This window comes from Gymnoscopelus braueri (genome assembly GCF_963280865.1).
Source record: "Gymnoscopelus braueri genome assembly, chromosome: 8".
NCBI classification, from domain to species: Eukaryota; Metazoa; Chordata; class Actinopteri; order Myctophiformes; family Myctophidae; genus Gymnoscopelus; species Gymnoscopelus braueri.
This window is the reverse complement of record NC_137609.1, coordinates 3,340,643-3,354,899: the sequence shown is the minus strand read 5'-3', so window position 1 is coordinate 3,354,899 and position 14,257 is coordinate 3,340,643. Positions and strand designations below refer to the sequence as shown.

The following is a 14,257-nucleotide window of genomic DNA, read 5'->3' as shown; positions in this document are numbered from 1 at the left end:
AGAAAGGTGGGTCATGGGCCCCAATCCGAGGAGTAGCCGAATCAGTTTGTTTTGGGAGGTTTGAAGCTTAGTCTTCAGTGACACTGAGGTGTTGGAGTACCAGGAGGTGCAAGCATAGTCAAAAGGTTGTTGAATCAGGGCCCCTGAGAGGGTCCTGAGGGCCTGAGGGTTGACAAAAGAGGAAACTCTGCCCAATATATTTGGTTCTCTGGTTTACTCTTTTGACCACCTTTGTCGCCATGCTATCACCTGTCAGGTATTTGTCAAGAATACAACCCAAATAGGTAATCTCTTCTTTGCTAGAGATAATTGTGTCATCGACTTTGACCTTGAAATCATTTACATCCATCTGTCTGAGGGAATGTTTGGTCCCAAAGAGAATGGATTCAGTTTTCCCAAGGTGTAGTGACAGTTTGATATCGGTAAGCCAAGTACGGATTTTGGAGAGTTCGGAGCTGAGCGCCTCCTCAACCTGCAACTTGTCCTCTCCCGAGATCAGGAGTGCCGAGTCATCAGCGAACAGGAACAATTTGCAGTTACAGGCAGCATTCATGTCGTTAATGTATAGAAGGAACAGTAACGGCCCTAGAATGCTGCCCTGAGGAACCCCACAGCTCACCGGGAGGGATGAGGACATGGTTCCGTTGATGTCAACCACTTGTTCTCTTCCCTCCAGGTAAGATCTCATCCAGTTTAGTGATGTGCAGTCAAAACCAATCGCCCTCAGCTTATCAGGTAAAATGTAATGGTTTACAGTGTCGAACGCTTTTTGGAGGTCCAACATGACCATGCCGCAGTATTTGCCCGCGTCTACCTCACGTTTGATGTAGTCGGTCAAATACATTAGGCATGTGTCAGTGGAATGGGAGGTTCTGAAGCCTGATTGGAATTCAAACAACAGTTTATGCTCGCTGAGGTAGCTGTTGATTTGTTCTTGAATTAATCGCTCTACAACCTTTGAGATGGAACAAAGGATGGAAACAGGCCTATAGTTGCCAGGTTCTAATTTGCTTCCTTTTTTATGCAGAGGGATTACTCTTGCCAACTTGAAATCCTGTGGGACGTGACACTGGCTGATGGATAGGTTTGTGATTTGGGTTACTATGGGGGCAATAGCAGTAGCTGCGTCTCTGAGGAATCTGGTGGGGATATTGTCAAGGCCGGTGGCCTTGTTTGGCTGGAGGGCGAATAGTTTTTTCTGCACATCATCAGCATTTACTGGTTTGAATGAGAAGGAGTCTTTTTTAGCCCCCTTGTCATAGTGAGCATGGATGTGGTCAGAGCCGTACAAACCTGAATGCTGAGGAAGTTTGCTTACCAACTGGGTTGCAATGGTGGTAAAAAAGCTGTTAAAACAGTTCGCTACCGCTTGCTTGGCTTTTGTTTGCCTCAATGCTTTCATTTAAGAAATTCTTTTTGGCAGTTTTGACCAATTTGTTTACTACATTTCGTTGATTTCTGCATCTTTCAAGTAGTTGCACATTTTTGCATTTCCTGAACTCAGAGTACATTTTGTTTCTGAGTTTGATGGCATTTAGGATGTCTCCATTCATCCAGGGTTGTGTACGGGCTCTGACTCTCACCACCTTCTTGGGCGCTAGGCTATCGATAACAGACACAAATATGGAATCAGAATAGACTCTTAATTATCTGTATCCGTAAAAACTGATTTGTACTCGTAGAGGCAATTCATAACAAACAGGCTGTACGTGTGAATCAGATTTGTACTTGTAAAGTGGAATTCGTAACTCTTATTGTCAGATTTGTAAATCAAATATCAACATTTGTAACTCAAATATCAACATTTGTAACTTGTGTATGTGTGTCAACTTATACATTTTAGAAGGAGATATATTTGTGACTTTCCACCGATTTGTGTGAGTAATTATGAGACTCTTTTACCTCGCTGTTAGTCATATGATTCGTAACTTGTAAAAAATAAAGTCACATATGCATGCAGTCATTTGTATTTGTGTCTCTAAATTTACAACTCGTATATCAACATTTGTGTGTCAACTTAGACATTATAAACGCAAATGTAGCTGTTAATGTGCACAGATGTGTGTGAGTAATTTTGAGACTGGGAGAACAGTCTCATAATTATCTGTCTCCGTAAAAACAGATTTGTACTTGTAAAGTGCAATTCGTAACTCTTATTGTCAGATTTGTAACTCAAATGTCAACATTTATAACTCAAATATCAACATTTGTAACTTGTGTATCAACATTTGTGTGTCAACTTAGACATTATAAACGCAAATGTGTCTGCTAATGTGCACGGATGTGTGTGAGTAATTTTGAGACTGAGACAACAGTCTCATAATTATCTGTATCCATAAAAACAGATGTTTACTTGTAAAGTGCAATTCGTAACTCTTATAGTCATATTTGTAACTCAAATATCAACATTTGTAACTCAAATATCAACATTTGTAACTCAAATATCAACATTTGTGTGTCAACTTAGAAATTATAAACGCAAATGTAGCTGTTAATGTGCACGGGTGTGCACAGATCATTTTGAGACTGTTGTTCCACGGTGTGGTTCAGGCAATTCGTAATTCGTATTGGAAGCAGTACCGAGAGCCTCCAGTAGATGGCGAACATGCAACATTGGAGGTAGGAGGAGTTTGAATAGACTACAGAAGTCCTGATGTCACTCGCTCATCCCTTGGGTCACAGAAGTTTTTCTCTGTGGAGAATAACATTGGGTCATCTTAAAATCGTCTCATATAAGCATTGTGGTCCAAAAATAAACAAACTTCCCCATATTGTCAGGGAGGTGGCTCTGTATAGTGTAGTGCCACAGTTCTCAAAGTGGGGTCCGCGGACCCCTGAGGGTCCGCGACGCATAGCCAGGGGGTCCGCGAAATAATTCACAAATGTCTTTATTTTTTGTAATGATATTAATCATGTTCCATCATATTCAAGGCTTGAAAATGATGGAATATGATTAAGGATTACTGTGATTATGGAAAACCCACATTTCATATCACACACACACACCATACAGTAAGAACTCCTGTAATTTTCACTAGCCCCCCCCCCCCCCCCCCCCCCAAAAAAATAAATAAAAAAATAAACCCCACTTTGAGAACAGTGGCACTACACTATACAGAGCCACCTCCCTGACAATATGGGGAAGTTTGTTTATTTTTGGCCCACAATGCTTATATGAGACGATTTTAAGATGACCCAATGTTATTCTCCACAGAGAAAAACGTCTGCGACCCAAGGGATGAGCGAGTGACATCAGGACTTCTGTAGTCTATTCAAACTCCTCCTACCTCCAATATTGCATGTTCGCCATCTACTGAAGCCACTCGGTACTGCTTCCAATACGAATTACGAATTGTCTGAACCACACCGTGGAACAACAGTCTCAAAATTATCCGTGCACGCCCGTGCACATTAACAGCTATTTGCGTTTATAAGTTCTAAGTTGACACACAAATGTTGATACACAAGTTACAAATGTTGATATTTGATTTACAAATCTGACAATAAGAGTTACGAATTGCACTTTACAAGTACAAATCTGTTTTACGGATACAGATAATTATGAGACTGTTCTCTCAGTCTCAAAATTACTCGCACACATCCGTGCACATTAACAGCCACATTTGCGTTTATAATGTCAAAGTTGACACACAAATATTGATACACGAGTTACAAATGTTGACATTTGAGTTACAAATCTGACTATAAGAGTTACGAATTGCACTTTACAAGTACAAATCTGTTTTTACGGATACAGATAATTATGAGACTGTTCTCTCAGTCTCAAAATTACTCACACACATCCGTGCACATTAACAGCTACATTTGCGTTTATAATGTCTAAGTTGACACACAAATGTTGATATACGAGTTGTGAATTTAGAGACACAAATACAAATGACTCTGCATGCATAGGTTACTTTATTTTTTACAAGTTACAAATCATATGACTAACAGCGAGGTAAAAGAGTCTCATAATTACTCACACAAATCATTGGAAAGTCACAAATAAATCTCCTTCTAAAATGTATAAGTTGACACACAAATGTTGATATTTGAGTTACAAATGTTGATATTTGAGTTACAAATGTTGATATTTGAGTTGCAAATCTGACAATATGAGTTACGAATTGCACTTAACAAGTACAAATCTGATTCACAATTACAGACTGTTTGTTACGAATTGCCTCTACGAGTACAAATCTGTTTTTACGGATACAGATAATTATGAGTCTATTCTGATTCCATACACAAAAGCAGTTGGGGGAGGGGTGAAGCAGAAGTCCTGTGCTGGCGCCATGGTGTGAAAAACAGGGAGACATTTTTCTCTGTTTACAAGCCTTCCCCACAAAGGAAAACTGTGCAAACGACGACCTGAGTCCATTGACAAAACAGGGAAAAGAACTCCGTTTCCCACCATTCCTCTCGTGGGACACGCTGTGGTTGTCCTCCCTGCAAAACAGGGAGAAAAACGTCTCTGTTTACAAGCCTTCCCCACAAAGAAAAACTGTGTAGACGGCGAGCTGCATCCATTGAGAAAGCAGGGAAAAGAACTCAGTTTCCCAGCATTCCACTCGGTGGGACACCCTGTGGTTGTTCTGGTGTCCCGTGTTGCATGGGGAAGCCCTCTCGGTGACGGCGTGTCGGGGGAATCCTCTGTATCGTCGACGGGGGTCTGTTTGCGAGTGTGTATCCAGGGGACCATGGTTTCATCTCCGTCGCTAGCCGGGACAAATAATCCAATATTTATATTCATATAATATAATAAACATAGGCTATAAACATAAATACAGGCCTGGGTCTTCAACGTTTTTCAGGTCAAGGACCTCTTAGCTGAGAGAGAGAGACCCTATATATATATATATATATATATATAGGGCAATAATTTCTACAAATAATAGCTCGCAGCAATATATTGAAACAAAAAAAGAACAAAAAATGAAATAAATTTTTTGGAACGATGAACTTTAGTTCAAAATTTTGAATTATGAACTATGAACTGAACTAGTTCATTTTAAAATGTGTGGACTATGAACTGAACTAGTTAATGTAGAAACTTTCCCAACACTGTGTGTGTGTGTGTGTACAGGTGGGCACATGGCGGTACATGGCTCCAGAGGTGTTAGAAGGAGCCATTAACTTCCAGAGAGACGCCTTCCTCAGGATAGACATGTACGCTCTGGCTCTGGTGCTGTGGGAGCTGCTGTCCAGATGCAACACACACGGTACAACACATACACACGCACACACGGTACAGCACATGCACACACACACACACACACGGGGGGGGGGGGGGGGGGTCGCACATTGAAAACTGAAAATAAAAAATAATAAATAAAACCTTCCCATTAACCCATTCAATCCGGGAACACATCTGTGTCATTTATATTTCTTTGGCTTTTCAAAATAGCAGATCTACAAGCTCATATGAGCTTGTAGATATGCAATTTTTTTAAAAATCATGAACATTTGTGATTTCAATATCTATAAAGGTAAGGTAAGTCTACTATTATTATATTTTTTTTGTTAAAAAGGTTAAAGTACTATATTCTGATAGTAATCATTGCTACAGAGCGTTTGTGGTCGGGGGATCTTAGTATAATTTGAAATTCAATTCCAATTCACTTTTTAAACAATTATTTTACTGATTTTCCTTTCAGAACCCAAATTAAACATTGCTCCATTTTTCAAATAGTCACTTCCAAATTGAAGCTCAGATTATACTAAGATCCCATAGGCACTTGGGGTGTGGGGGTATCTTAGTATAATCTGATATTCAATTCAAATTCACATCTGAAAAGTCTATTTTACTGATTTTCATTTTAGAACCTAAATTAAACATTGCTTCATTTTTCCAATTTTCTAGCCCACAAAAAAATCTGGAAAATGCTCAATTTTTCTGATATTGTGCTTAGTATTTTGGCGTCTTTTGATTTGGGACTGACACTGAGAAAAGCTCAAAATAGGGTTTTTTTCAATTTTTTCATCCCAGAATAAAAATCAAAGAATGTCTTCATTTTCCCAATTTTCTAGCTCACCCAAAAATCAAGAAAATGCTCCATTTTTCTGATATTGTGCTTAGTATTTTGGCATCTTTTTATTTGGGACTGACAAAGGTAAACATCTTCATTTGTCTTTGTTTTTCAAAATGTCAGTCATCTTTTAATCTACATTTTTCATCAAAACAAAGATGTCACGTGACCATGTGTTACATCACATGGTCTTTGTCCTTCAAAGTAAAAGTTGTAGTCTAACATGTAAGCAATAGGATCTACAGACAGTCATTAACACCACATCTAATGACTGTATGATGTTGTTTTTAATGCCTTTTCTGTCTTTTTTTTAGATCAAAGCTACGGCTCACAAAAGTATGTTGCAAGACTACCAAACCTTTCTGGGACATAAAACCGTAAATCCCTTACAACTATATACTTGTGGTGTGGAAGCTCCACCAGCAGGGGTCATTCACTTTCCCCTTGTGCCTCCCAACTTCACAGCACCTTAGTAGTTTTACTGAGGTGCTGTCAACCTAACAACCTTTTTGTTCTTCTATACAAATATTTTCTTTCACATCAGGATTTAAAGGACGAGTTCACCCATTTTCAACCTGTCTTCATATAATTGTTCCTCAATAATGCTCATGATAATATGGCACAATTTTTGTCTACTCAATCTGTGTCTCAGAGGAGGGCTGTGGACAGTTCAGAAACCTGTCTACCAGTGACATCATCGATGGGGAATCCAAGATAATAGAAACTACAGGCTTTCTATTCCTGTTAGCACGCTATATGGAAACCAATGGCCCCGATTCATAACGAGGGTCGTAAATATGGGGTAAATAAAGTTCGTAAAGGCCGGTCGTATTTTGGTAGTCACAAACGGACGTGCAATTCCCAAAGGGGTTCGTATATCACAGAGACGTGCGTACAACCAGTGCGTATGACCAGGTGTGATGATTACTCTGGAAGGCTGCGTCCAACAGCATCCAACTTTAACGTCACCGTGCTGAACCGTGCTAAACAGCGTTGCCATGTCCGCTTATTATAAGCGAATTTGGGCTTATTTTTCTGTAAAGTTGCTTGTAAATATTGGTAGCTGTGGGGACCGCGGTTTTTTGGGCTTGTTTCTAAAGTGTAGTTGGTTATTTAGTTGGTTAAAGTGTAATTGTTTTAACCGGTGGTTCTCAAATATTTTTATGACATGGACCCTCAAGTTAATATGTAGGCTAATTTATCCCTATAAGCCCCATCTGAAATGTTTTGTGCCAGCTGGAGGCAGATTTGTGTTGTTAGAATGTTTAAAAAATCTTCCAAATATTGCACATTTTATTACAAGATTTATTTTAAATATAGCAGATCTACAAGCTCACAACGGTTAAAGTGCTTATAATGGCCTAAGTGCCAGTTGCTTCTTTTGGGCTTGTTTTCCTAGACCTGGTTGCTTATTTCTCTCACAACATCTGGCAACGCTGATGAAAGTTTGAAGTTCAACTCCGCCTCGTCTAAAGATAACAGATGCGGCTTCGCATCGCCTTGACAGCTTACTGTTCTGTCTGGAAGCGGATCACGTAATAAATGCTCTCATGTGTAATGAGAATAAATAAGTTTACAAGGTTTAACCCCATTACCAAATAAAAGGCTAATAAAACGTGGAAAGGATATATATAAGCCTTTTCTAATGAACATTGCGGACTTTTACCAAGGTAAAAAGATGATGAAATCCAGCATACAAGTGGAACGCTGCTATCCGATTATGGACCAGAGCTTATTGATTACTTATTGATTAAATTAGTGCATTTTTGATTAATATATCACTGTCCTACGTCGGAATGGGGAATATTAGATCTGTTGTGTGTGGTGTTCATGTGATCAAAATACAGTAGAGTAGCCTACAGTAGACTATTAGCCTACAAATTAATACTGCAGCACGGACAGAGGTGCGTCAGTCCCTCCGCAGTTTCATTAAGGCATCATAGCCTATTTTCATTATTACATGACACTTTTGCTGAGATGGCCCGCTGGCAAACACACTGAGGGACGGGGACCTAATAATTCAACTCTAAATGCAACTGATAGCCTAGAAAATAAATAAAAAGCGGTGGAATCTACATCATGTCTATATGATGCATACTGTAGGCTACAAGCAATATATAGTTTGACATTTATTTTTTAATTTTTTATATATATGTGTTGACAAATGTTGGGCATATATATATTTTATTTGAGGTTTGCCACTGTTGTAATTGATTTTGGCATGAAGAATAAAGCATTCTAAAGACATACGCACATTTCAGCCCTGGTAAGACAGCCTCAGGGCTGACCTGAGAACGTGCGCACCTGACGCACAAAACACAGACCAAAAAACTTTTATGAATCCGACTGCAGGTGTAGGATTTGTCCTAAATGCCGGTAGGTACAAAATATGGTCGTAAATCCCTTTATGAATCGGGGCCAATGTTCTCGCGTTAATAAAAACAAATATATACAATTTTAAATATTGAAGGGAAAAAAATCCTTTCTGTTGAACTGATAATCGGCTGATTCTTTGACCAGATCCGAGAGCCGCTATGAGAAGTAAGTAAAATCGATATGTAAGGCTTAGGCTGTGAAAACCAACTAGGCTGATGAGTTGTCTGATGCTTATCTAAGAGTTAATGTCGCTCGGGCTCACTGATGAACTCCCTTAGCCATGATGTCAGTCCTGATGAACTCCCTTAGGACTTTGATGTTTGTCCTGGACGTTTTGGTTATCTCCATATATGGAGTTCCAGTAGGGGTTCTCTGATGTCAGAGCTAGGTATGTTAGGTATCTCCATGATAATCGTCTAGGAGAGATTCTATGATGTGTTGGAGATTTCAGCTATTTAAACAACAGACAAATTGTGCAATGACATAATTTGTCGTGCGTCCGTCCATTGTATTGGTTAAATTAAGAGTTAAAATTAAGTGTATTTATTAATCAAGCAGTAAGTTAAAAGTTAGAGAAATGTACTTAACAGAGATCTCTGGGCTCACACTAGCTTTCCTTATCAGCAACAAATTGCATCGAGGTCACCTCACTAAGTCTGAGCCCTCTTATCTGTCCCTAGAGCCCCTATATACTGAAATGTGGGATGGTCTTCAGGTTGGTTCGCCACCTGACTCAGCATTTGTCTTCAAACAATGGGGGGGGGGGGGGGGGCATTTCTCTCCAACCTGCATACCACAAACGCATACACATGTACAGACAGATGACCTCTCATCACTTCAACGGCCGGGCCATCTGACAGTTTTGTCTTCTTTATTGGGACAGCAATTAAACAATAGTAATTAAAGCAATCGCATATTCTTATAATACCAACTAGTATTAACTAAAGCTTTAAAGGGATATCAATTGCCATCAGATGTCAGACTTGGGGAGGTTAATTGTCTCCATCTATGGGAATCTCCATTTGGGAAGGTTGTGATCAAATAGGTCACTAAAGTCGGGACTGAATAGGTCATTCATCCCATTAGGTTTCTGGGCACCTTGCCATGATCCACCTTGCGGTGTTATCCATCTATGGCTAATGCTGGCAAGTATGCCCTGAACGTTCTTTATACTTTCACTGGTAGATGCGTTTCTGAAGTGTCCATAGCCCTCCTATGAGACACAGACTGAGAAGAAAAAAATCACACAATTTTAGCAGGAGCATTAGTGAGGATCTATGAAGATAGGTTGAAAATGGGTGAAGTCGTTCTTTAATGATCATTAGACTAATAACCCATTACCCATTATCAATAAGTAACCCACCTACATCCCAAACTCCCTCCCCAGTCAGAGTTTATAGTTTTATTGAATGTAGAATTATGTGCAGGATGTCATTTGTATATGTGAGGGAACTTAATTTACTGTCTTTCCCTATGGGACTGACCGTGGGTAGCTACCTGGGATGTAAGTTGGGGCTTGATCAACCCCGGCTGGGTCACCTGGGCGAGGGTTCATGTTGCGAGACCCGAAACACCCTATGACCCCAGGCTACAACACTGATGATACATCCCAGGTGCATCCATGTGATGTATTCTTTATTGTATGTACTTAGTTTAGGAGAGAATATCTCAACTGTTCTTGGCTAATATGACCCCAGGGAACAACTTAGGAACTGTGACTAATTCTCTATCCGGAATGAAATACCCGAAAATGACCACGCTCTTTTTTTAAATGACCATAACCGGTGCACTACTTCCAACATGGCTCTATCTGCTGCTGTGTGTGCGTGCGTGCGTGCGTGAGTGCGTGTGTGTGTGTGTGTGTGTGTGTGTGTGTGTGTGTGTGTGCGCGTGTGCGTGTGTGTGTGTGGTGCAGTATGTATCAGTTATCGCAGAGCTGTTCTGTTGTTGTAGTAACACCAAGACACATTCCTAGCAACGATTTGTTGTTTAGCAATTCACTTTTCAGATTCTAATTTGAACAAATTGTTCAAATTCCATACACCTTTGACTATTATGATAGTATTCACTTTATGCTGAGCATTGATGTTATGGTTTGCTGACCAGCTGCTGCTGGAAGTGCCAACTGCACCCACTAAAGTTACCAGGGGTGACCGGGCCTTTGCCGTGGCTGCCCCCTCTGGAATGACTTACCTTTACGCATCAAAGCAGCCCAGTCATCTTTACTAAAGACTAATTTTTTGTCCTTGGCATTCAGTAACAACTAAAGCAGCCTTACCTTCCTCTATTGGCGCTAATGTTTGTTTGTCTGTGCTTACTCATTGTTTACTATTGTCGGCTTACATTGCATTGTTTGCTTCCTGTTTTTTTTTTTTTTTTTTTGCTTTGTTTTGCTTTTTACCTGTACAGCACTTTGGTTGACCTGGTCATGTTAAATGTGCTATATAAATAAACCTTGATTTGATTTGATTTGATTTTTAAAAGGGCGTGGTCATTTTTGGGTATTTCGTCCCGGATAGAGAATTAGTCACAGTTCCTAAGTTGTTCCCTGGGGTCATATTAGCCAAGAACAGTTGAGATATTCTCTCCTAAATGAAGTGCACACATATCTTAGCCAGGTCCTAGAAAGTGAATGACCCCTGCTGGTGGAGCTTCCACACCACAAGTATATAGTTGTAAGGAGTTTACGGTTTTATGTCCCAGAAAGGTTTTAGTAGTCTTGCAACATACTTTTGTGAGATGTAGCTTTGATCTAAAGAAAATGACAGAAAATGCATTAAAAAACACATCATACAGTCATTACATGTGGTGTTAATGACTGTCTGTAGATCCTATTGATTACATGTTAGACTACAACTTTTACTTTGAAGGACAAAGACCATGTGCTTTGACCCATGGTCACATGGCTTCTTTGTTTTGATGAAAAAGGTAGACTAAAAGATGACTGACATTTTGAATAATAACCATTCCAGGCTTTTGGATTCCAGATGAATTAAGAAAAACAAAGACAAAGGTGGCGGTCATATTGGATTTGGCCACTATGATGACCCTGAAGGTTGCTGGCTCGGGCGCTCTTGCTAAATCATTAGAGCATGCCCTTTGTTACATCTGGGACAAATGTGGTGCTCTTAGATTGATTTGCGCAAAAATATCCTTATGGCCCTGGACAGTAATACGTTTCTTTTAGCTGTTCTGTCAAATATCAAATTAGAAATTTTACACTTTACTATGTTTCCCTAATCATAAGTATTCTGAACATTTTGAGCACCTCAGTAAATCTGTAGCTCCAAAAGTTTAGCAGATAGAGCCATATTGGAAGTAGTGCACCGGTTATGGTCATTTAAAAAAAGAGCGTGGTCATTTTCGGGTATTTCATTCCGGATAGAGAATTAGTCACAGTTCAGAATCAGAATCAGAATCAGAATCAGTTTTATTGTCACATCACAGGTTTACAAGGTAAAAAAGTGGGTGAAATTCTTTTTTGTACATCGTTCCCATCGCAACGTTAGTTTCCATAGAAAGAAGAGGGGGGGGGGAGAAGAAGAGGGTGGGGGGCAAGTGGGAAGGAGATCAAAACAAGAGAGCAACAGAAGGCCAGACAAGTTATCTACATATTTACAAATTACCTGAGATAATAAAAAAAAACTAAAAAAAAAACTAAACTAAGGTGCCTGAGCATAGCAGCAATGTATTGTATACTGTGCATGTTATACTTATACTGTGCATGATAGACAATGGACGTTAAGGTGCTTAGAGGAAAAGGAGCACAATAAAAAAGTCAGTGCGTTATACAAGGGATTAAGGTGCAAAAGGTCAGTGCGTGTCCACCTAGAGTGGACTGACCCTAGTATAATCCGCAAGTAGCTCCATGAGGGAGTTCCTAAGTTGTTCCCTGGGGTCATATTAGCCAAGAACAGTTGAGATATTCTCTCCTAAATTAAGTGCATACAATAAAGAATACATCACATGGATGCACCTGGGATGTATCATCAGTGTTGTAGCCTGGGGTCATAGGGTGTTTCGGGTCTCGCAACATGAACCCTCGCCCAGGTGACCCAGCCGGGGTTGATCAAGCCCCAACTTACATCCCAGGTCAGTCCCATAGGGAAAGACAGTAAATTAAGTTCCCTCACATATACAAATGACATCCTGCACATAATTCTACATTCAATAAAACTATGAACTCTGACTGGGGAGGGAGTTTGGGATATAGGTGGGTTACTTATTGATAATGGGTAATGGGTTATTAGTCTAATGATCATTAAAGAACGACTTCACCCATTTTCAACCTATCTTCATAGATCCTCACTAATGCTCCTGCTAAAATTGTGTGATTTTTTTCTTCTCAGTCTGTGTCTCATAGGAGGGCTATGGACACTTCAGAAACGCATCTACCAGTGAAAGTATAAAGAACGTTCAGGGCATACTTGCCAGCATTAGCCATAGATGGATAACACCGCAAGGTGGATCATGGCAAGGTGCCCAGAAACCTAATGGGATGAATGACCTATTCAGTCCCGACTTTAGTGACCTATTTGATCACAACCTTCCCAAATGGAGATTCCCATAGATGGAGACAATTAACCTCCCCAAGTCTGACATCTGATGGCAATTGATATCCCTTTAAAGCTTTAGTTAATACTAGTTGGTATTATAAGAATATGCGATTGCTTTAATTACTATTGTTTAATTGCTGTCCCAATAAAGAAGACAAAACTGTCCGATGGCCCGGCCGTTGAAGTGATGAGAGGTCATCTGTCTGTACATGTGTATGCATTTGTGGTTTCTGTTCCTTTCTGTCCTTCCCTAATCTTAGAGAGATGCAGGTTGGAGAGAAATGCCCCCCCCCCCCCCCCATTGTTTGAAGACAAATGCTGAGTCAGGTGGCGAACCAACCTGAAGACCATCCCACATTTCAGTATATAGGGGCTCTAGGGACAGATAAGAGGGCTCAGACTTAGTGAGGTGACCTCGATGCAATTTGTTGCTGATAAGGAAAGCTAGTGTGAGCCCAGAGATCTCTGTTAAGTACATTTCTCTAACTTTTAACTTACTGCTTGATTAATAAATACACTTATTTTTTAACTGCTCTTAATTTAACCAATACAATGGACGGACGCACGACAAATTATGTCATTGCACAATGTGTCTGTTGTTTAAATAGCTGAAATCTCCAACACATCATAGAATCTCTCCTAGACGATTATCATGGAGATACCTAACATACCTAGCTCTGACATTAGAGAACCCCTACTGGAACTCCATAAATGGAGATAACCAAAACGTCCAGGACAAACATCAAAGTCCTAAGGGAGTTCATCAGGACTGACATCATGGCTAAGGGAGTTCATCAGTGAGCCCGAGCGACATTAACTCTTAGATAAGCATCAGACAACTCATCAGCCTAGTTGGTTTTCACAGCCTAAGCCTTACATATCGATTTTACTTACTTCTCATAGCGGCTCTCGGATCTGGTCAAAGAATCAGCCGATTATCAGTTCAACAGAAAGGATTTTTTTCCCTTCAATATTTAAAATTGTATATATTTGTTTTTATTAACGCGAGAACAATGGTTTCCATATAGCGTGCTAACAGGAATAGAAAGCCTGTAGTTTCTATTATCTTGGATTCCCCATCGATGATGTCACTGGTAGACAGGTTTCTGAACTGTCCACAGCCCTCCTCTGAGACACAGATTGAGTAGACAAAAATGGTGCCATATTATCATGAGAATTATTGAGAAACAACTATATGAAGACAGGTTGAAAATGGGTGAACTCGTCCTTTAAATCCTGATGTGAAAGAAAATATTTGTATAGAAGAACAAAAAGGTTGTTAGGTTGACAGCA

At 39.9% G+C, this 14,257-nt stretch overlaps 1 protein-coding gene across 1 annotated transcript in view; it reads left to right on the top strand.

Annotated features, from left to right (window-relative positions):
• The window catches only part of LOC308090030 (activin receptor type-2B-like), a gene marked incomplete at both ends in the record, with an annotated part of 79,849 nt that overhangs the window by 60,961 nt on the left and 4,631 nt on the right, over nt 1-14,257 (top strand). The window contains one exon of the mRNA XM_080435056.1: nt 5,090-5,225. Within this exon, the coding sequence (XP_080291182.1) occupies nt 5,090-5,225 (136 nt within the window). The remainder of the gene's footprint in view (nt 1-5,089; nt 5,226-14,257) is intronic.